Source organism: Pelobates fuscus, chromosome 1 (genome assembly GCF_036172605.1).
Source record: "Pelobates fuscus isolate aPelFus1 chromosome 1, aPelFus1.pri, whole genome shotgun sequence".
NCBI classification, from domain to species: domain Eukaryota; kingdom Metazoa; phylum Chordata; class Amphibia; order Anura; family Pelobatidae; genus Pelobates; species Pelobates fuscus.
In genome coordinates, this window is record NC_086317.1 from 181,046,925 (window position 1) to 181,072,098 (window position 25,174).

A 25,174-nucleotide genomic window follows, 5' to 3' on the forward strand; every position below is an offset into this window, starting at 1 on the left:
GGGGCAGACTGGTGCAATCTACTTTGAATAAAGTATAACATTTGAAATAAAAAAAATCTGCTACAAAATGCTAGTGTGATGGTACATACATCCCCCTCAAGATTCTACCAGGAATGCCTTCTGATTGCTTTCAGGGCTGCAGGGAAGAAGGTACTTACCTAAAAATCTGTTAGTCCTGCCCCAAATTAAAGCTTTGTTTGATAAATTGTCTAGGTGTCTTAATGTGACCCTTTCTCCAAACCTGTGGGAAGCCTTGTTAATAGGTAACACAGGAAGCCAATCTCACCCATACAGCACACAGATTGCAAAAAAGTGAGGGATCCACACTCTCATCACCTTTAGACCTCGGTGCACTGTACCTAGGGCGGACAAACCCATAATCCATATAGTAACAGCAAAGTAGTCCAAGATCTATTGGAAAACATGACAGATACATAAGCAGATTTATTGGAAAAACAAGACAGATGCAGCTGTTTTTCCAATAAATCTGCTGATGTATGAAGACCTTAAGTGAATGGACTACTTTGCTGTTACCATGCAGCACACAAGCATATATTTGGCTTTGCGACTCTGCCTGGCCAAGACTTGGTCAGGCAAAGGTGGCTCTGACCTCACATATCCAAGTCGAGGCTAGGCTTTGGTATATAATCTAAATGTAAAAACTGTTGGCCACCATTCATGAAACCACTGATCCTTCCTAAAAACATAGAGCCCCTGGATGAAGGCATAAGTTCCTCAGGCCCTTGCCTTCAACCTCTTTGTAGTGGTCTTGGTTAGAGGAGCATGGTCAAGAATAGTTGCTGCCACGGATGGGAATAGCTGCACTTTCCCTTCCTTACCTGTCTACTCTCCTCCTTTTCTTAATATCCTGGGCTGCTAGCCTGCTTGAGGAGTTCTAATTGTTTCTCTTTCCTGTGATATGATAAAACACTACAAGTTATTGGTTCTTTTACCTGTGTTTTTGTTGGGATCTGTTCTTCTAGCTTCTACTGGCAGTATATTTATACTGGCAGACATTTTGTGTTAAGATAGAAATTAAAAGTGTATACTTTAAGTCACCATCAGAAAAGAGGTGACTCCATTTTGTATTACAAGGCTAAGACAGACACAAATTTATCTGTAACTCTATTCATTCAGGTCTGAGGTAAGGAATGTGACTAATGTAAACATTAGAGATAAAACCTGAGATAAGGCATGATGTCTATACACATACACACAAACACATATATATATACATACACACACTATATCCACATATAACTTACTATTATTATATTAACCCCTTCAGGACGGAGTCAATAGTACACGTTCTGATCAAAACAAAACGTAAACAAAAACTGGAATTTGCGCTATATGTCTGTTCAACCGTAATTCACCTCTTTCATATTAAATGCACCCACACTTATTATATATCATTTTGTTCAGGAGAAACAGGGCTTTCATTTCATATAAAATATTTGTATATGAAACAATTTATTATGAATAAAATTAAAAAAAACTGTGAGAAATTTTAATTTTAATTTTTTTAGTTCCGCCTCACATTTTAGCTGTAAATGTCATAATACTGTTAGGTTTTACTGCAACAAAATGCACATATTTGTAATCAGCGATGACTCACGAGTACAACAGTACCCTCCATTAACAGGTTTTATGGTGTTTTGGTTACAGGGTCAAATATAGAACGTTCCATTTTCAAATTGAAATTTGCCAGATTAGTAATGTTACCTTTGAGACGGTGTGGTAGCCCAGGAATGAGAATTACCCCCATAATGGCATACCATTTGAAAAAGTAGACAACCCAAGGTATTGAACGTGGGGTATGTTTAGTTTTTTGTAGTAGCCACTTAGTCACAAACACTGGCCAAAGTTAGCGTTCATATTTGCTTTTGTGTGAAAAAAGCAAAAAACTAATATTTGGCCAGTGTTTGTGACTAAGTGGCTACTAAAAATGACTGGACATACCCCATTTGCAATACCTTGGGTTGTCTACTTTTGCAAATGGTATGCCATCATGGGGGTAATTCTTATTCCAGGGCTACCATACGGTCTCAAAGGCAACATAACTAATCTGGCAAATTTCAATGTCAAAAAAATGAAATGCAAGCCTTATATGTGACTCTCTAACTTTCCAAAACACCATAAAACCTGTACATGGGGGGGTACTGTTATTCTCGGGAGATTTCACTAAACACAAATATTAGTGTTTTAAAACAGTAAAACATATTACAACAATAATATAGTCCATAAAAGTGTCGTTTGTTTGTAAAAAATGCAAAAAAACTGCACTTTTACTTAAAATATCATCGTTGTAATACAATTTACCAGTTTTAAACACTAATATTTGAGTTCAGCGAAGTCTCCCGAGTAAAACAGTACCCCCTATATACAGGTTTTATGGTGTCTTGGAGAGTTACAGGGTCAAATATAGTGCTTGCGAATTAAATTCTCTGCACTTTCTCCCTGTGTTGTCAGGCATGTCAATCAAATTTTAATTAATCAAATGACATAATGATGTTAAAAAATTACTTAAATATACACGTAGAATTTTAATATATATGCATTTATAGGTATATAAATTCTACGTGTATACTAATGTAATCTTTTATGTAATTATATGTATTTATCTCTATATATATATATTTGCGGTTATTTGTATTTTATATATAGATAGATATATATAGAATGTCATTCTAAGTGTATTCTGTTTCCAATATATATATATTAATAACAAAATACAGTTAGAATGAAATTACATATGAATATATAATTTATTTTACATTTTGTTTCAATATTGTATTTATTTATTTAATTATTTTATTTATTTATTATTGTAATTATACGTATATATATATATATATAATATATATATGTAGATCTATTATATATATAATATATATATACATATTATATATATGTAACGTCATTCTAAGTGTATTTTAATACTAATATATATACTAATATTAACATTAAAATACATTACGTATGACGTTACATATATATAATATGTATATATATTATATATATATATAATATATATACATATTATATATATATATAAAAAGGCATTTAATTTATTTTATAACATTTTAATATTTTTTTTTTACACTACCTACCAGCAGGGGGACTGTCTAATATTTTAGACAGTCCCCCTGCTGGCAGATCCATAGCCAGCTATAGGGGGCCATGTGATCGCTCTTTGAGAGCGATCACATGGCCCCCGGGGGCCTCATTTGCCGGAGGGGGGCTGCCTGGGCTCTCAGGCAGCCCCCCAGAAGAGGATCGCGGCGGAGGTGAGTACACAGTACCTCCTGGGGCTGCAAGCCGTTACAGCGTTCTATGCCGCCGCAGCGGCTTTAAAGCCCTTTAAAGCCGCAACGGCATAGAACGCCGTAACGGCGTTAAGGGGTTAATCATATATAATTAGTACTAAGTTAATAATATAGAATATTCATGGATATAATATCAATGAAGAAATGTCATGTTATTTACTAATGTTAGTGGAATATGTGTAATCTTCACTACAGTTTCACACAAGAAAACCAAACACCAGATGACAGATAACACTAAGTAATTCATTTTACATTCTAAAATACAAGGCATTGTAAGAAAAGGTGAAACTAAGGCTACAGGTGCCAATTATAAAATTACGACTGAAAATGCAGATGCTCTGTCTGGGTAACAGTGAACCAAACGCTTTGAAGATGACAGCTTCTGTGATGTATAGTAGCTATAAGAGATAACAAAAATGACGTAAAACGTATCACGAAATTCTATTAACCCAATATACAAAAAAGGTAAATGGACCCCCTGACAAGAATTTTTGGTGATGTAATTGCACCATCTACTGACCAAAATCTAGATGATAGTCTGTAGGGAAGACACACGCACAGTTCCCTATTGGTCCTATCAACTAGTGACGTATAGGGTAACTAGTGCTTTAAAAATTAAGGACAAAGGAGAGAGAGGAACACACACTCTAATGCTTGGACTGGACTCAAGTCTCCCACTCACAAATACTCTCAAACACTCAGACTCATACTCTCTAAACACTCTCACTCTGAGAATGGACTCACATCTAACAGCTAAAATCTGAAATCTGGAGCCAAAGCTGGACATACCTAATTCTTAGTATCTTTCCAACTAACACAACTTCAAAACTCTTCTATTTTCATACAATTCTCTATACATCATACTTGCATTCAAAATTAATGGAACATATCTACTCATCTGATAGAAAATCTACAACATTACTGGTAATTATGCTGGTCTTATTTAATTTAAATTAATTTTATTAAATTACTTGATTTTACTAAAAGGCAGAATATACTTGGATAAAAGCTGGCGATTCCAAACATTAAGGAGTCATGATTCGTTAATAATATATAGAATTTGGAATTCCATTTCTGCAGGTGGACCAATGAACTCTATATTACTTTTAACTTTAAAAATTAAATACCAGGTAATTATTCAGATATATTAGCTTACGTAATTTAGAAATAGTGAATCTTAATTAGGAAAGTTAAAATTCTGCAGATGTAAAATCTGGTTAGAATTATTCTTATTGGATGGACATAGGAATGGTGAATGATTTTGTATGTGAATTATTGTAGTTGTATAATTGCTAAATAATAGGATATCTTACCTATGCGGATTGTAGCTTGCAGTGAAAGAGTTAATTCAGTGTGATTTGACTGTCAGACAAAGTTTTACTGCTTTACGCTGTGCTGCGGTGAAATGCTGCTTTTTGTTAAGTTAAATTCTATATGTATTGTCCTATCGTAAATCTTGTTGGAAACTGCATGCATAACTGTTGCTTTTAGCTGTCTATGTTGTATTAAACCACTGCCATATTGTATACTTATGTTATACCTAAATATTTACTGATTGTCACGCATGTTATATATTATTATTTTTATTATTATTGTCACAATAAATTATATTATTTTTATTATTATTGTCACAATAAATCTTCTAATGAAAACTTACTCTAGGATCTAGGAGAATTAAAATAGTGTGTAATTATTAGCTTTAAATAATTACTAGGGGAAAAAGTGCCAATATATACATTTTTATATAATAAAAATTATTGAATACATTTTTGATAATTTTTATGAAAATATTATTTTTACTATTTATCACCCCATAAATATTCCCACACTTCTAGATAACCTGGCTCTACTGTTTATATTTCTATCTTGTATTACTACACAAAACTTAAATAAAACATGTTAATTACCCCCCAAAAAAAACATTATTACAAAAATATATATATATTTTTTTAACCTCATTTGCTCACAAATGGAAAGTAAAAAATGTCTGCATGTAGGAACATAGAGCACACAAGTGTATATATCCACAGCTGTATACATACACTGTTTTAATAAAATGTACTTGGATAGAAATCTGTATGTGGACATAATTTAAAGATATACAATAACTTACTTGTACTTTCTGTGTCTGTGAACGAGAGAGCTGGCTCATGGATGAGTGATTGCGTAGTCTTATGGCCCCCTGTCTATCTAGTGACCTTGGCCTTAAAGCATTGGCTCCATTCATACTGGCCCTAATATGCCAGCAACGCAGTTCCTCAGTAATGTCAGGCCTTGGTGGTTCCTCCAAAGTAAAGTGCTCCCTACCAGAAGGTATGTGGACAACTTTAAGCAACTCTCCAGGAGAGGCAACAGGGCAGTAGGCTAATTTATAGGAAGGTGGTGCATTGGGTAACTCAAAAAGTGTTTCAGAGGAGGCAGAGTACACAGGGTTAGAGGAGGTGTACATAGGGTTCGAGAGGGAGAGAGAGTATAAAGAATTAGATTGTGTGTTAAAGCTAGTTGCCCGACGACATAAACTGCGTCCTCTTGGTTCACATAATTCTTGGGTGCCTTGGACTCTGTAATAATAAAAATTAATCATGTAAGGTTAATTTGTTTCAGGTTTTTAATTTAAATGTTAGATATATGTAAAAAAAAGTTCTTACCTAACAGACTGGGAGACACCTTTCCTGTTGTTGTTTTCAGGGCTGCTTTGTATAGTTAATGTAATTTTGTTCACATTTTGAGAGCCATTTAGATTGTCACATGTTACTTCTTGGGGACTCGGTAAAGGGGTAACAGCAGGACTACTATATGGTAAAATAAAAATATATGTAAGCTTTGTGTGGTTAATAAGTGTAGTTAACCCACCCCAGCCCTTGAAGCCTACCCTTGTGGTCTAAAATTGATCTAATAATGTGAAGTTCAGTATTGCATAATGCAAGCACAAAGCAGAGGCCCAGGCTTTACATGCCTGAAGCGCTCAGGTTGATGTCATAAACTAGGGGGGAGGGCACCCAAAGACTCTTTGCACCAAATCCACTACAATGGTGCTAACAATATTTCTTTAAAAAATGTCAAGTACCATAACTGCTAAATTGCGTTGTAGTAGTTAGTGTTCTAATAGTGCCCTGGCTCGTCCCTATTTTAAGTTGGCAAAACTGCCCCGCTGGGCTTTGCTCAGATAGAGAGCATCTGGCTTTCCATGGGAAGTAGTGGAAGTGGAGAGCAGTGCCCAGCAGACATCTGGTAAGCAGTGATACCATCATAAAATCGGATGGAGGGATGCGAGGGCACACTTAGCACCATAACCATGATAAAGTGCTCAAGTTATGCTGCCTGGAATGTTCCTTAGATGACGTGTAAAAGGTGGTACATAATGCATGCCTCATATCAAGAAACCTGTGAAGGACACTCTTAAGCACTATAACCACTAAAACTTAGTAAAGCAGTTAAAGTGCAAGCAGGATATAGGTATAGGTTTTGTTAAACTACTCTCAAGCACTTTTACAAAAAAAAAAAGGGGGGGGGACTCTTTTACCCTTCTTCCTCCAACATAGTAATGAGGAATTTCACTTCCTCATTACCCTTAAACAAATGTTTGAACAGCATGAGCACACATTGTGTGCCAACACTATACCATGAGTGGCTGTGAGTGCTAGGTTACATAGTTACATAGCTGAAAAGAGACTTGCGTCAATCAAGTTCAGCCTTCCTCACATAAGTTTTTGCAAAGAAGGCAAAAAACCTAGTCTGTAGCGCTTCCAATTTTGCAACAAACTAGGAAAAAAAATTCTTCTTGACCCCAAAATAGCAGTCAGATGTCTCCTTGGATCAAGCAGCTATTACCCCACTAATTAGAAATTATATCCCTGTGTGTTATGTTTTTACAAGTATTTATCCAATTTCAGTTTAAACATCTGTATGGACTCTGATCAAACCACCTCTTCAAGCAGAGAATTCCATATCCGTATTACTCTTACTGAAAAAAACCCTTTTCTTTGCCTTAGATGAAATCTCCTTTCTTCCAGCCTAAATGCGTGACCTTGTGTCCTATGTATAGCCCTGCTTATGAATAGATTTCCAGATAATGGTTTGTACTGGCCCTGAATATATTTGTATAATGTTATCATATCCCCTCTGAGGTGCCGTTTTTCCAAACTAAAAGAGATTTAAATTGTTTAACCTTTCTTCGTAACTAAAATGCTCCATTCCTTTTATCAATTTTGTAGCTCGTCTCTGCACTTTTTCTAGTGCCATGATATCCTTCTTTAAAACAGGTGCCCAAAACTGCACAGCATATTCAAGGTGTGGTCTTACCAGCAATTTATAAAAAGGCAAAATTATATTTTCATCCCGAGAATTTATGCCCTTTTAGTGCCCAATCCCCCAATCTATCCAAATCCCTCTGCCGCAAAGCAATATCCTGCTCACATTTTATTACTTTACAGAGTTTTGTGTCATCTGCAAATACCGAAACATGGCTTTCAATGCCTATTTCAAGATCATTTATAAATATGTTAAAAAGAAGCGGTCCTAAAACAGAACCCTGAGGGACACCACTTACCACTTTTGTCCAGCCTAAAAATGTACCATTAATGACAACTCGTTGTACTCTATCCTTAAGCCAATGTTCTACCCAAGAACAATAATAATCATCTAGACCAATTTTTTTTTATTTTGAAGACTAACCTATCGTGAGCAACCGTATCAAATGCCTTGACAAAATCCAAGAAGATCACATCCACTGCAATACCCTGATCTATACTTCTACTTACTTCTTCGTAGAAAGCAATTAGGTTAGTTTTACATGACCTATGTGTCATAAAACCATGCTGATTATTGCTAATAACAAAGTTCTTCCCAATTAATTCCTGAATATTATCCTTTAATAGCCCTTCAAATATTTTCCCAGTCACAGAAGTTATAGTAGGGAACACTTGAAAAGGTTTAACAATAGTGTAAGGACATTGAAGTGATTATGCTTAGAGTGCTCCTTTACTTCACGTTTTGAGTCCTGCAGCAAATTTGCACAGAATTTGTGCCTTCTACAGTGTGCATCAAAATCCCCACGTATTGCCATTTACAAGCCCCAGGCAAATTAAATTAACCCTCATCACAATGGAAAACTAATCATTAGTTCAAATATAGTGCAAAATGGCATACATTTTTACATCAATTGCCTTTTTACTACTTATAGATAACTTCTCTTTTCTGCTTTCCCCATTCTAAACCCAAGAAAGCTTTACACATTACCTAACTTTTTAAGATGCCAGGTGTTTGTATATGTGTAAAATAGTTCAGCGTTTTTACATAAAACCTAAAACAATTTATTAATATATAGCTTTCTGTATATTTACATTGTGTGTTGTGCAGCACACATAAAGGAAGGCTAGATTCCAATTTTTTTTAATATCAGATATTGACAGAGACCATTCTAGGTAAATCAAGATGCCTGTTTGTTCTACTTAATAAAAGCCCTCTTCTATAATCCCTTCCTTTCTGTTCACCATGTTCTTGCAGAACTTCCCCTTTTTTCTATATTTCACTAGATGACATTATATTGTCTTTATGGGTTTTTTCTTTCTGGGTCTACACAATCTTAAGCCTTTGTCATCTGGTTGTGTGTACTATCTGGTGGCTATTTGTGTGAATATTCAATTGTCTCTTTAATTTTTACCTCCCCATTGATATCCAGACTCTATGACATTTATTGTGTCTTTCTCATGCACTCCTGCCCCCATACTATATAAAATGGTAAATATCCACATTATTTGGTTTTGTACACTGTATTTATGTTTTTTGACTGTTTAACAAGACACAAATTACAAAATTTCTGTTTACATCACCTGCTGTGGCTTCTAGAATTATTTAAACTCCTGTTTGGCTTTTCATATGGCAGATCAAGACTAGATTCTCTCCAGGGACTATTCTGGAGTGGGTTTTTCTCAGTTTCACTTGCAATCCAGGCAGGGCAAAGTCCCTCCAGTGTCTGTGGTGGAAGGGGCCGGGTGACAGAAGAAAGTACAGAGAAAGACACTCGATGGGTTTCATCTGCTGAAAACAAGTAACTGTCAGACATTTGGACCCACTGGAAGACTGCAAATGTGTAGATTTAAAAAGCCAGTTTTTCCCCACTCACCTTCTTCCAAAGTTGTGACATCCGACAAGGAGCTGGATTCAGAGACACTGCTATCTAAATATGAAGATCAGAAAGAAAAGATCAGAACAAATGATTTAAATTATTTATGGTTTTCCCTTATATTCACACTTGTCCTCTGAATCTCATTACATCTCTCAGCAGTCTTTATCTTTCCTTAGAATTCTGAACAGCATGCACTCAATAGTTCAATTTTTATTTTTAAAAAGTAATAGCCTGTTAAAACTGCAGTGATAACTGTTCTGTCTTATATAAATACGAACAAGCAAATTATTACTTGCACGATATTGTATATAAAAACAAATGATTAGGTATTGTTAATAGAGATCAGCTAAATTTTAATGGAGCTATGAAACATCAGCTAATTTGATTAATAAACTAATATTTAAACATTTGATTAGATAATAATAAGAATAATCATATTTTACTTTACCATAAGTACATAACTAAGCTGCCTATATGTCTTACTCTGACAGTCTTTCACTTTATTTAGATTCCAACTTTCCCCACTTTTTGTTTAAATTGTCTAAAATTCTCTAAAATTGGTCTATAACTCTCCTTTCGGACACTTATTTTTGCCATCACCACTATTTCTGACATTCCCAAAATACCTCCCTTAAAGGAAAACTAGTCACCAGAACCACCATAGCTTAATGTAGTGGTTCTGGTCTCTATAGCATGTCCTAGCAGCCTTAGCACTGTAATCACTGCTTTTTCAGAGAAAAGACAGTGTTTATATTGCTGCCTAGTAACATCTCTAGTGGCAGTCACTCAGACGGCCACTAGAGGTGGTTCCTGGGTCAGTGCTGCACAGTGTGCAGCATCTATGTTTAGCGTCTCCATACTCTGCATGGAGGCACTGAACGCTCCCCAGAGAGATGCATTGATTTAATGTATCTTTATGAGGAAATGCTGATTGGCACAACAATAGACTCCCAATGCTTTCGTATGGAAAAACAAGCAAACAACTGAATTGGCTAAGATCATGAAAATTGATGATCTCAGCCACAGTGGTGAGGTCAGCCACTGCGTGACTGGAGCGGCAAGGGAGAAAAAGTTAAAAGCCTTTAGTCTCCACAGAGAGGTGGCAGGAGGATAAATATGTATGTATTCAATTAAAACCTGTCCCTAAATTCCATATCACCAATTTTTCAATTTCTCACCTTCTAATCGCATGCTGCGTTCTTGGTTTAGCCTGTCTTCTAAAGCTAAAAGCTTCTGTTTTGCCTCTTTTAATGCTACCTTTCTCTGATGCCGAACGTGTTTAGACAGTGACTCTTCCATGTACAAACGACGTGCTGCCTCAGTAATCTGTCTCTGCAGAGCAAGATCGGTTTGCAAGGAGCTGAGTGGATCCTGGGGATAGAAGGAGTAATTATTATGAACAATTACAGACATTTGAAATAAATCGAAGTAAGAGAAACACTTATTGGCTCACACATATACCAAGCAAGTGGTCATAAATATATTTTATTGGTGATGAGGCCTAGAATTTTGATACATAGTATAGAATTGAAATTAACAAAAGTACAGTACGTTTATAAGAAACAAACGTATTCAGGTTTAATAAGTGTATATTTTTTAATATAATAGTTAGAAACTGGAAATGCATCCCATTCAAATTATTACGTGATCTGAATCACAAACTTGGTGAGTTCCTATATACATGTACTAGAAACCCAGAATCCCCTAGAAATAAAAGAAACTAGTACTCTTTTTCCGTAGAAACTCCACCCCAGTATTATTATTCATAATGATACAAGTAGGAGCAAAGGATGTTATTGTAAAATGTCACACACCCCAGGGATAAACAAAGTTTACTTACTGTTCTCAGGAGAAGGATAATACTAACATCTGGGTCAATCCAGACCTAAAAGTACTCTTTCATTACTCAATGCAGAACACTTAAAGAGTTGCTGCCGAGTGATTTTAATTATACTATCATCAAAATATACACAATCATATTTAGGTTTAAATACAATCTAATGTGTTCAGCATCCCCTTCCCAATGCTGTCAATCTGCATTTTTTACAGACATGACTGTTTCAGCATCATTCCAGCCGATACACACTTGTATGTTTTGGGCACTCAAGTATAATGCAAGTCTACTTACAGGACTCATACCTATATAAACTTCTCACATGCTCAGACACATTCCTCTGTTGTGATTTCCCTGTGATCACAATAATGTTTTCCCTTTTCTGTTTGCATTTCAGTTTTTTGGCTCGTTCTTGATACTTTGCTAGCTTTAAGGCTGGCATAGCATCATAGGAGGTGTAGTGCTACAGCTGAGAATCTTCAGCTACCATTGCCACAGTATTCTAAAATAATGGAAAAGTGGTCAATATTTACTCTTCTTTTTTTTTTCATAAAAAGTAGCCAATTTGTATACGATATAGTACATTTATTTGGATGTTTAATGGCTGACCGAGTCTCATGATTCCCCTGATTGTACCTGTTTTACATGGAACTAACATAAAAACACTACTACCAAGTACTCCAGAGAGGATAGGGTGTGTAGTTTAGTAGTTGCCTCAGGGGGGTTTGCTGTAGTAGACTCACTTTATGGAGCTAGAATTATCTCTGTTTCTCAAAGTAGCAACATGATAGTGCTGTAGATTGCAGAACAAATTATAGTTTATTTTGTAAACAATTAACTTTGGTTAATGTACAAATACATTGCAAAATCTAAGTTAAAACATCCAAACTAGAATATAACTACCTCATTTGAGGATATGGTGGCCTAAGTGTTGCTTTTAGTTTACCAAAACCAACACACATTTTATTTATTTTTTTTATTTCCTTTCCTTTCTTTCTTACATGCACAACTGTCTTAAAGAGACACATCAAACACCCACATATGCATACCTCTCAACATTAAATTGTAAGGATGTAGGATGGGGAGAATTCCATGAGGATGTGACAATGAAGGACAAATCCACCATTAAAGTAAGCAGGCTTCCTAAAAAGCAGTCATGTCTGCCTGGCATGCATGACTGACAAACCCCACTCAGGGTTACACATGCACAGAGCACTTTTGAAGAAATCTGCCATAAGCTCAATTACCTTAGGTGACTCTGTGTAGTGCAAGGAAGTCTAATAATGTGCGCACACTTTGCTTTTTGTGTATAACCATGAAATAAAAGGAAATGTGCTAAAACCAGGACTGTTGTGAGTTATGCCTTTTATTTTATTTTACATAGCACAGCACTCCTTATATTACAGGGCAGCCATTGTTAAGTCCTCTGGTCAGAAGCACCACTTATCTCACCATAAATATATTAATCAGTAACTCGTGCACATTCAGAAGTCATGACATCAAGAGTGGCAGTTCTTATAAGTGTGGTCTGGGTCGGTCTGCGTCTGAACGAAAAGTGCAAAAGGTTGCTATCCCCACAGACCAAGGTAAGAAAGGTGTTTTTATCCAATGTAATTGAGCTTATGGCAGAGTGCTTATGGCAGAGTGCATGTGTAACACTGAGTGGGGTTTGTCAGCCATGCATGCCAGGCAGAGATGACTGCTTTTTAGGAAGCAGTACTCTAGTGCTCTAGAAAGAATTATTAACTTATCTATATTCATTACATAATAATGCACCACAAGGCATTAAGTGTAATGTTTTCCTTTAAATACAAAAGAGTTCTATTTTGCTATTAGGAGTTTAGTGATCCTTCAATTTAAACTCAGCAATGCTTAACACCAAAATTCTTTCTGGGTCTTTCATTCTACAGTCTGATGCAGGCTACTTATTCTAGACCAGTGTTTCAGAATTGGTGTTCCACAGAACCCTAGGGCTCCAGAGAACAAAATTGGGATTCTGCGACAATTCGCCACATCCAAGATGGCTGCCGCTACCTGCTGTTCCTGGAAGGTCGGAAACAGCAGAGATCGCGGTAGTGCGATATTAAGCCCGCCCTGCCTTCAGCCTGCCCTGCCGTCAGAACCCGCCCAGCCATCAGCCAGCCCACCCTGCCATCAGCCACTTCCTATCACACATGGTAGAGGAGTGATAGAGAGTGAACCTGAAAGTTGAAGCTCTGTTATTGTCATTGAAATTGTTTGCTAGGGACATAGAAAGCTCTGTTAGGTAGGGACATAGAAAGCTCTGTTAGGTAGGGACATAGAAATTCTCTGTGAGGGTCATTGAAAGGCTCTGTCAGGGGCATTGAAATTCTCTATTAGAGATATTAAAAGGCTCTGTCAGGGGCATTGAAATTCTCTATTAGAGACATTAAAAGGCTCTGTCAGAGGCATTGAAAGACTCTGTGAGGGGCATTGAAAGGCTGTGAGGGACATTGAAAGGCTCTGTGAGGGGCATTGAAAGGCTCTGAGGGGCATTGAACGACTCTGTAAAGGGCATTGAAAGACTGAGGGGCATTGAAAGACTCTGTCAGGGGCAAAAAACTGTTAACTGAAAAAAGTATATATATATATATATATATATATATATATTTATTTTTTTTTTTATTTTTTTTTATTCTTTATTTTATTTGTGCATGGAAAACCGTAACTTAATTACATTGCCACAACAGCATGTATGCATAAACAGTATGTCGTAGCGTTGCCATAGTGAGGCGTTCAGAGGTTTCTGCACCTTTTTTTTTTTTTTTTTTTAAATGAACATTGCTTAACAGGTTGTTTGTTCTTTTCAGTTCAGCTGAATATATATATATATTTATTAATCAGTTCTATACACACAAAAAAACATTGCTTTTGCTATGCTACAAAAATCTAAACTGTTACCAAAACAGTGCAGTCAGGTAGTGAGATCTGTATCAAAGTGTTCGTTTTACTCAAGACTGAGGCATTTACATTAAATTCTTTCTAACAGCTTTGTAAAACACAGCATTGTTTGCAGTGAGTTACTGCAATATGTTTCAGTGTTCAAATCTTTTTGCTCCAAGTTGACTCAAAAATCCTGCTTAAAGGACCACTATAGGCAGCCAGACCACTTCAGCTTAATGAAGTGGTCTGGGTGCCAGGTCCAGCTAGGGATAACCCATTTTTTTAATAAAAAAAATGGGTTGTAACAGCTAACATGTAAAATACTAGCCCGAGCCACAAATCAGCAGGGTCGCTAACGTAAAGGGTGAATAGTCAATTTTGCCAACAAAAGAGAACATTACTCTCTACTCATTGAAAGGTTTGCGCTGTACTGCGCTACTCTACGGCACATACCATGTCAAAGGGTTTCACAGGAAAAATTTATTGGGAAACCGTGTTCTAGACCATTAACTAAAAAAAGAGAACACAAAAAATGTTTCTCTGTGTATGCTCATGTTGTGTAACATGGAGTAGAAAAGTTTAGTGTTACAAAAATAATGTTTTTTTCTATTTGGCTACTGAGAAATAAATTGACTGTATTGTTAAGCACTTTAACCACACTTGCCTCCTTCCTGTAATGAATTGCTTGCTCATCCAGTTTAAACAGAGCTCCAACCCTTCGCCGGACTTTGGGGGGTGTTTCATCAGCTTTTAGTGGGTAATCCTTAGGCAAGACACCTGTAAGCTCCTTGGATAGAGAAGATAAATAGAAAAAAAGGTGACCTTTTGTAGGAAAGACAGAGCATGGTTTGCAGGTGCACAGGTTGGGGAAAAAACAAAACAAAGAGTAACGGATGGAAATGTTGACATATTTACACATAATATATGAACACAACGATGGTAAAGAATAAGGAATTAATACCGAGTGAGATAAAGCAAAAGAAGGGAGGAAAATAAAGAATGATTGATATAGAAAGAATCATGTCTAGACTGTAAGCTCATTTGAGCAGAGCCCTCATCTACCTATTGTTTCTGTGTCACTGTGTAATTGTCTCATTTATTGTAACTTTCCACCTCTTCCATAATATTGTAAAGTGCTGCGGAATCAGTTGGCACTATATAAATATATAATATAAATATAATAATAATAATAATAAAAATGTCTTGGAACGGGATCTAGTATTTGTAAGGACTACACTTAATTGGGGTTTTAGACTGGATAACATGAACTTACTGCCTCCCGCAAACATAGAAGGCGCAGCTCTTCCAGACAGCTCTGCATCTTCTGCTCCAGAGAGCGCTGCTGGATACGCACTGCCTGAGTCAATTCCCTGCATCCAGGAGAAAGGGAGTCCTGACCTAAAGAAAGAAATAATGTATTTTATGAAGGTAGTTGGTTGTGTAGAAGCGGACATTTAAAGGGCTACTATAATCCTTTAACCGGTATAATATGCCCTACTGGGCAATGTGGGGAAAGTCCCCCTCTCAATCTGTAGTAAAACCTGAAATAAAAAGATATTACTCACCTTGAACGCAGTGCCGAACAAAGCTCCCAGCGCTGCTTCTCCGCACCCCCCTCCTGACATCACTGGGTACACGCATGGACCAACCACAGGCTTCTCACAGAAGCCGATGAGTAAGGGAGCCGGAGTGAGGGAGGAGGAAGGGTTTAAAAAAATTAAAATAATAATCAAGGCTGCATGGAGAGAGGGAGTGCAACATGGAGGGGAAAGTGGGACAGGAGAGCTAGCTTGGTAAGATCTTCATGTCTGCTGCCAGTGTGCTAAGCATCCTGACAACAGACATAATATATGCATTAAATTGACATTAAGCAGCGCGGTCCAGAGTTCTGGGTTGCCAATGTCACATATGCTGGGATTGCAAGTAGCCCCAGCACACAATTACCAATATGTCTGTATGTGCAGTGTTTCAAGTAGAAACACTGCGCATATTGACTCCTACCACCATGAAAACGTCAAATCACTGAAGTGGTAATGGTGGTTGGACGGAGAAACCCTTAGGAAACAGTTTCCTTTAACCATCTTTGCTATTTGTGAAGGGATCCAGACAGTGTGTTGGAAACTATACACTAGTAGCACAGTGTGAAAGGAGCACATTTACAATTGCTGCACTTAAAGGGATCCTATAGTGCCAGGTAAACAAATCCGTTTTCCTGGCACTATAGGCTCTTCGGCGCTGAAGGGGTTAAAACCACTTACCTGAACCCACTGCCGATGTCCCTCTGCGCTGAGTCAGGCTCCACCCACGCTCCTCCTGACGCTCCTCACGCGTGCATTAGACCTCCCCATAGGAAAGCATTATTCAATGCTTTCCTATGGGGATTCCGGTGACGCTGGAGATCCGTGAGGACGTCCAGCGTCAGATAACGGACCAAAAGTCTGTTTGGATTCCGGAAACCCTTTAGTGGCTGTTTGTTAGACAGCCACAGAGGGCAGACTTACAGCTGCAATGTAAACATTGCAGTTCTCTGGAACTGCAATGTTTTATATTGCAGCACTAAGTGCAAAAGGGTCACAGCACCCAGACTACTTAAATTAGCTGAAGTGGTCTGGGTGCCTACAGCGTCCCTTTAACCCCTTAAGGACCAAACTTCTGGAATAAAAAGGAAATCATGACATGTCACACATGTCATGTGTCCTTAAGGGGTTAAAGCCGGTGTTTATAAATGTTATGTGATGTTAGAGACCACAGAATGTTTTATTTAAAAATAGAAGTTACTGGGTGAGAATGGATTTTTATCAGACTCCTTCTCAGATTTGCATTGAGAGATGTCTTTATAATGCATTCTGAAACATACTCTCGGGTTAAAAACAAGGGATTAAAACCTCTGATGCTCCATATATAAGGTAATCGCTGATAAAATATTATAGAAGCAGGTCTAGCATTCAAAACCTTAGTAGGAGTGCAATTCTAATCAAAACAAGACTATAACTCTTTAAGAATCACTTTCACATTATGTAAAATGTACAACCGCAGTAAGTTATAAGAGGTCAAACATTTACTTGAAACGTGCACTTATTTCAGAGATGCTAATGGACATGCCTTTCAAATAACTAAACGTGTACAGACAACAGCACTATTTGAAAAGCAGTCACTCAAAAGACCTGAAGTCTATTAAAACCTGAAAACACTAAAAAAAAATATAGCATAGAATGACTGCCATCTACTGAGCAAGTACTACCTTAGAGCCTCTATGAATTTTAGATATTATATCAAAATAGCACCCACAAATGATTTATTGTTATATAAAATGAATACAGATAAACATGCACATACAATATGTTGTTATTGTTTTTTTATAGCCAGCTAGCATATAATCAAAAGTACCGTATATACTCGTGTATAAGTCGATCTCATGTATAAGTCGAGTGCAGTTTTGTGACCAACAATTGTGAAATATGCTATGCCTCGTGGATAAGTCGAGGGTAAAACTTGGGGCTATAAAATTCTGTGATTTTTATAATTATATACACACACACTCATACAAACACACACTCTGCATTATATACACACACACTCATACAAACACACACTCTGCATTATATAAACACACTCTGTGTGTTTGTGTGAATGCAGAGTGTGTGTTTGTATGAGTGTGTGTGTATATAATGCAGAGTGTGTGTAGTGTGTGTGTAGTGTGTGGGGGGAGGGCATTTTTATTATTTTTAATTTTTTTATTTAAATATTCTAATTTTTTATTTTAATATTCTAATTATTTTTTATTTTAATATTTTTTTATTACATTTATTTTATTATTATTTTTTTTATTATTTACATTTTTTTTTGTCCCCGGTGGTGTGTACTGTGCAGGAGGGGGGCTGGCAGGAAGTGTTTACTTATCTTTGCTGCAGCTCCTGTCAGCTCCCTTCTCCTGCGTTCCGGTCAGCTCCCCTGTAAGTCTCGCGGTCTGCGTGCAGCGCGGAGCGTTGCCACGGTAACCCGTGGCAACGCTCTGACACCGCGGCTCTTGCGAGATTTACAGGGGAGCTGACCAGAACGCAGGAGAAGGGAGCTGCAGGAAAGGTAAGTAAACGCTTCCTGCCAGCCCCCAACAGGACCGCCGGGCTTGTAATGAGCCCGGCGGTCCTGGTCTGTATTATGGCAATGTAAGTTGCCATAATACAGACATTGACTCAAGTATAAGTCGAGTGGGGGTTTTTCAGCACAAAAAATGTGCCGAAAAACTAGACTTATACTCGAGTATATATGGTAATATGTAGAAAGGGTATGCACGTAGGTATTTAATGTTACATTACAAATTCATACAGGGATGAAGGGTAACATTCATGGCAAATTTTTGAGAGTGACCATTTCCCGTATTACAAATGGCATGTTTTTATAAAAGACTGGGGCATACTGCAGAAGTACATCACTGATTCACAGATAGACTGACATAGAAGGACTTACATCAATCTGAGACAAGTGGCATAGCTTGTGCAGATATCTGCATAGCGCCATGACATCTCAAGACATTGATGTTAGCAAAACGTCAATAGGCAGGCAGTAACTCTCAATGAGCCCCCTCCTTCAATTACACCTATCATTCGTCAGTGGCATGAAAAGTTAGCAAACCCACACTGCATTACAACAGATAGGTAAATATAAGAGATCGGAAGCCAAGATGGGCCAATATGAGGTGTGTATGCACAAAATGTATTGTTTCAGGAAAGATAAAGAAGTAGAATTTGATTTTAAAATCTGGCACTTGCACGATTATACAAAAAAAGGAGAAGGAAACTGCAGTATCATAAGTAAAAATAATTTATTGCAACACTGCCAGTTCCCTATCATTACTACCAATCTAGAGTTTCTTTTTTTTCTTTTTTCTTATTCCACAAACCTTTGCCCAGGTGTTTTTGGGACATGCAGTTTAGCCCCTAATTACAGTTTCATTCATCAGATCTGATGGAACTTTTCATAAGTTGTTAGTTGTTATCCTTGGCTGTTATCAATTTGTTCACAAGTCTGTTTTGGGGCTATGCACCTGAATTTCCAACTGTACATGTGGGCAGACAAGGCACAGACCATTTTGGAGATTGTAAAATAGGGATGTGCATTCTCTTTTGTTTTGTACATGGCATTCACACAATGTGGTGAATGGATCTTGTATCCTCTGCGTCTCAGCTACAGTGCTTTTTACAAAATGGTCACAGCTTAATAATGATGAAGTTGAAGATTGGGTGGCCATTGGGCGCTGAAATGAGCATTGTTTTTATATAAAATAAGATCATACCTGTTAAGACACTCACCGCTTAAATAGATGAAACCGCCGTTTAGCCGATAATGCCTTTTTGTAGAAATGCAGGCTTTGCACAGCCGACCGCCAAACTCCCAAACAGAGTATAAGGGAACGCGGTAACTCACAAACATAAAATCAGCCGAACTCCTTTCACAGCTAAAATAAACGGTATTTATGCAGGTCTCCCACCTGGTGGACACTCCCCTAGGCCTAGGGGATCAGATGGAAGACTGTAACACATATTGGACAGTAGCCAATCGCAGTGGCTTAGGTATAATCACTCCCCCTCACACACATAAATCCATCCTCTCTATCCTGGAGATAATTGGGAAGAAACCTAATTATCTCCAGGGATAGAGGCAAATCGCCATTTTAAATGCAGTAATAAAAATACATTAAAATACATAAATGTGAAAATACCGAAAGATGTGTTTCGTGTAACGTATCCCTAGATAGCCTGGATCTGAGTGCACATTTCTACCGAATAGCGCTCAGATCCAATGTACACAGTTCAATCGCCATGGAGTCAAAGTCTCTTACAAGTCTTTCGGTATACGATTGACTCCATGGGACGGCTATCTGGGCGAAGTCCATACGTACGTTACAAACTCCCGAACGGACCGGTGTTCGTATGCCTCGACGAAATAGAAGGCGTGCGGTAGTTTTCAGCGGTATTCGGTAGATAAAGTGTCCGCTTTTAGTTCCATAGAATAATCGCCGAACACCGCTGATCCTTCTCGTGTTCCAAAATGGCCGCCGCCTCGTGGTCGGCATACGAACAACGACCACCCATACGAATAGAATAGAGAGGTGTGGGCGGTAAACCACAACGTTCTAATTGGGGCCAAGAGGTTAACCAGCAGCACACTCCTCTCCTGGGTGGCCGTCCGTTCGGTAGTGTAACGGACCGTTTCATTTACAAGAGGATAAAACCCAGTTTAGGCGATATGCCCCTTTCTGAGAGACAGGCACAGCTACTGCAGAACACCAAACTCTCGAACTGGATACAAAATAGCACTCCAAACTGGAACCTCACGAATAGCTGCTAGCAGACGAACAGGAAAAGCAGACATCAGCTTACACTCCTAGCAATCAATCTCCAACAGCATACAGTGAATCCCCCCAAGAACGAGACAAGGCTCCGTGTTGAGGGTCAAGCAGTGGTCTGAGGTGCTGGCACACCCAGCCTGGTTTTTATTACAAGTGAACACATACAGGCCACACCCAGAGGGAGGCATAAAATAACCAATAGTATCACGGGTGCAACCCACACATCCCCTCCCCTTAGTGTGACACATAATCCCATTATACATACAGTTAAAACATACTTTTTACCCAACTTTCATAACTCTAAAACCTCATCACATTCACATAAAAATCCATCACATTCACATAAAAATCCATATCCACAATCAATCCATTCAGGGGAACAACATATTAAAAATTGGCATGAATCAGACCAGGGGTTCAAAAGTTAGTAAAGTATCTTTTAAAACCCCTGGCAGCATGGCAAAATCTGGCTCACACAGGTTTCACAGAGGCCTCTATCCTGGAGACAATGGGGGGAAGTAATCAAATTATCCAGGGATAGAGGCAGACTCCATTGAGCACATGGTTACACAAAGACAGTAAAACACTTTAAAATACATAAAGTTACTTTTTATACATTAAACACAGACATGTAACATATCCCCAGATAGCTCAGGTCTGCGTGCACATTATTAGGTGAATGGCACGCAGACCACACAAATACAGTTTAATTGCCATGGAGCCAAAGTCTTTCCCATAGTCTTTCATTATATGAATAGGCTCCATGGCATAGCTATCTGGGGGTATCACTGCTCACACAGGGCAAGTACCGAATGGCCCCACTGTATTTAAAGGGCCAGAATGAGTGACATGCACTCTGTTAGGGCCGAATACTGTTTTTAAAGGGCCCAATCTCCCAGGGACCATAATCACATGGCAAGAGGCTGGCAAGCAGTCCTCTCCAGGTCCAAGTGGCGAAGGGCTACAAGGATGTGTGATTATAATGCTTGGAGTGTCCCTTTAATATGTATCCAAATTACACATATTTTTCAAGTGTGCTTACAAATTTTTTGAAAATTAAATAAATTTTGTACTAAGAACCAGAATTGATTGCAATTGTAGTGAGTGTTCATCCAGTCAGGGCCAGATTAAGAGCACAGTGGGCCTGGTGTTGACAATTAGAAGGGGCCTAAGTACAGAATCTTATAGACCAAAAACACTAAAAGTCATACCTCTCAAGCGTTATCCATCTGGTGGAGATGTTGCCGGAGGGAAACTCATAGGATGCAGTATAAGAAAACTCAGATTCTATTAAAATATGCCAATCTCTCAAATTAATGGTTTCATATTTCAAGTAAATCCATACCCCCTAACAGCAGTGTCCAGTGAAGCAGGAAGTCAATGTGCGGTGTAAAAGGGTGGCCCACTGACGCGGATCATGTAACCAGAACTCCCAAAAGGGACGAACATGCCCAAAAAGGAGGCGTGTCTGCCAAAAGAATTGGAAGGCTAGCCTGGCATAAATGCATGCTGGTCAACAGCATGCTGAGCTTGGCATAAATGCATCTAATGATGCACTCGCTCCATGCTTTCTAAGGACTGTCCCCTTGTCCTACTCACATGTCCACTTGTCTCCTTACCTTCTTACTAGCAGGCAGAAGCTTCTAGTATATAGTCTGGGGCAGTGAAAAGGTGGATGTAGTGAGTGTAGAAGAAAGAACATGCCATAGTGTTAGAGAGACCAAAGTCAGCATTACTTTAACTAACTTCATTTCAACTAGTCCACAAGTTTTGTTTCCATATATCCCTCTTAAGTTTCCATACTTAAACAAGAGTATGTGAAGAGTAGTTAGGGTTGCCACCTTTCTTGGAAAAAACTACAGGCCTTACTAATTTGCATAACTAATTATGCATGTGTTACATCACATGATGTAAATCACAAGGAGTAACATAAGAGAAAATTCTGTAAAATCACCAAAAAACTACTTACAGTTTGATTCTGCTGTAAAGATGGATTGCTCCCAGTGTCTCTCTGTCTTCCAGTGTCCCCTAGTATCTGTGTCCCCATGTTGCCCAGTGTTCCCATGTCGCCCAGAGTCCGCTAGTGTCTGTGTCCCCATGTCACACTAGGGGACACTAAAACACTAGGGACACTGGGAGACATGGGAACACAGACACCAGGGACACTGGCTGGGAGACATGGGGACACTGAGACACTTGGGGACATAGTGTCTCAGTGTTCCCATGTCTCAGTGTCCCCAAGTGTGCCAGTGTCCTCAGAGGTCTCCCTGTTTCACCATATCTCACAGTGTCCCCTAGTTTCTCAGTGTTGCCATGTCTCCCTGCAGCCTTTACCCCATCCCTCACTTCCCTGAGCTGTAGGCTATCTCTGCAGGCTGGGAGCTACTGTCTGGACTCTCTGTGCTGTGTAGCTGCTCCCTGCAGATCAGGGAGTAAAGAGATGCAGGTATATGCTGTAACTTCCTATCCCTGCCTCGCTCAACACACACACACACATCGACCCCTACTGGCCAGTGCTGGTATTGATAGAGTAACCTCTGTTTATACTAAGAAAAATACCGGTATTTGTATTGCTGGTATTACTGCAATATCAGCACCGGCCAGGCTGCCTTAAATAAATACCGGCCAGGTGGCAACCCTAAGAGTAGTGTGTAAATTTTTATTTTATTTTTTTTAAACCAATGGGCCTATTCCATGGACATTCCATATTCCATCAGCCCCAATGTTAATCTGGCCATGATTGTTGTAAATAAAAAAAAATTGTGCAAGTTATGTTTAAATAACAATAAAGTGCAGGTGCATCAAATTTATGTTACGGTAAAATATTGGAATTGCAGAGAAATTTAATTCAAATCAGTCTAAATTTTGGACTACAGATTTAAGTTCACAAAAAAATTCTGTTTAGCAAGTAAACCTATTTTCTTCCTCTGCAAGTTTTTACCAATGATGATCAATCAAAATACTTTGGTTTTATGTATAAATTAAGGATTTTTCATTGCTTTCTCTTTTTGAGATGTTGAATCCACCAGCGAAATAATGACATGTTCCAGGGTGCACATATGTACTGTATAGAAAAGTATATAAATATATACACATTATATTTTCACTATGTTTACAGCAGAAAGGGTTAATCCTAGAGGGAACTGGCACACAGACCACTTCATTAAGCTGAAGTGGTCTGGGTGCCTATAGTGGTCCTTTAAGGTAGATAGAAACATTGGTACTTTCACATCTGAGCTTGCTTTAAGAATTTCAAGAAATTCCCTGAGTCCGTCAGCAGAATTAACAAAATAATATTAAGCCACATTTTGATAGCTGCCACCTCTTGTTTGCCTGGGTACTGGAAATCTAAAGATATGCCATCACTCAGAGAAGTACTAAACCTAATCCTAGAAAATAAAGCACACAAACTATCACATAGAAGTAACTCGCACCTCTTTGCACAATTAAAATACGATTGGGATGTGTGGGAAGATTACATTAAAAAAGCCTATAGTCTGTAACAATGTGTCCTATTGTAGCAATGTGTCACTCGAATTGTAGGCCTTATATATTACTAAATTAATTGTTCCATTGGATGGATTCCCCCTTCCTTCTTCCAAGTTTCCCTTACCTCCCCTTCCCTAACCTTTTATAAATTGTTGTAATCTTACAAAAAAATGTTTTCAATAAAAATTATTTCCAAAGAATATGTTCATTTTACTAACTGCATGTGTTGCTTTGATGCTATAAAAGTTGTCAAGTCACATTTATTGCAAAGAAAACAAGATGTAACAACATAAAATCGTAAATCATTGTGAACATTACTCAAGTATTGCAAGTTACATCCTGCTCAATGAAATACATAGTTTTTTTACAGTCTATGACATTCTAAAATATTTAAGACATTTTGGTTAAAAGAAAACGGACAGCAACATTAACATAATTAACTTCTTTTTTTGTCTCCTCCAAGGTATGGTAGAATAGCACATGCCCTAGGTGCCACTTGAAGGGAGCGCCACATCAGAGACGTTTAGAGCTGTGGCTCTGATTGGTCCCCCTCCAGGTGGCAATGAGATCAAGAGATCTACCTGAGCAGCCCTCTAAAAATGACTCACTGGTTGTCCATGGTGAAGCCGCACTCCCTCGTTTCCAGCCTGCACTCTGATGTCATCACAGCCTGCCAGAATGGAAGGCCAACAACTGCTCTAGGTGCCCATCAGGGAGCCCACCGGGGAATGTATCTGTGTCCCTCTTGCTTAGGTGGTAAGCTCTTGTCATCTGCCACACAACACTCAGCCACTATACACACACTATCTTTCACACACACACACACTCACACAACACACAGCCCAGGACTCTAGGAAAGAACCCCATTCTGGCACCCTACCGACAGCCCTGGGCAACCCTAATATGGCTCTGGTGCCACTGAGCAGTGGCCAAGGTATGTAATTAGTTTCAGTTTTTAGCCCTGATACCGGTAAGTTGCAGGGCTGCTTTGGTGAGGGAGATCAGAGCTGGCAGCATGAGGTTTGCACCTCTGGCAGGTGCAGACTACAGTAATGGCTTCTTTGGGATCTGGTGCTCTCTAGTGAGTCAGACCGCAGCCGCCGAATGTTTCCAGTGTGCACTCTAACTCGCTGAGTGCCGAC

The 25,174-nt window shown here is 38.4% G+C and overlaps 1 protein-coding gene across 4 annotated transcripts in view; it reads right to left on the bottom strand.

The window, feature by feature from the left end:
* Positions 1 to 25,174, bottom strand: part of INAVA (innate immunity activator) — a 36,633-nt gene that overhangs the window by 3,848 nt on the left and 7,611 nt on the right. For 2 of the 4 annotated variants that reach the window (XM_063444412.1, XM_063444411.1), the window contains exons 3-9: positions 15,468 to 15,592; positions 14,859 to 14,981; positions 10,635 to 10,827; positions 9,454 to 9,507; positions 9,161 to 9,368; positions 5,978 to 6,121; positions 5,443 to 5,890 (exon numbers count right to left, since the gene is read on the bottom strand). In XM_063444412.1, the coding sequence (XP_063300482.1) occupies positions 5,443 to 5,890; positions 5,978 to 6,121; positions 9,161 to 9,368; positions 9,454 to 9,507; positions 10,635 to 10,827; positions 14,859 to 14,981; positions 15,468 to 15,592 (1,295 nt within the window). The remainder of the gene's footprint in view (positions 1 to 5,442; positions 5,891 to 5,977; positions 6,122 to 9,160; positions 9,369 to 9,453; positions 9,508 to 10,634; positions 10,828 to 14,858; positions 14,982 to 15,467; positions 15,593 to 25,174) is intronic. The other 2 variants (XM_063444414.1, XM_063444413.1) reach the window with 2 other exon arrangements.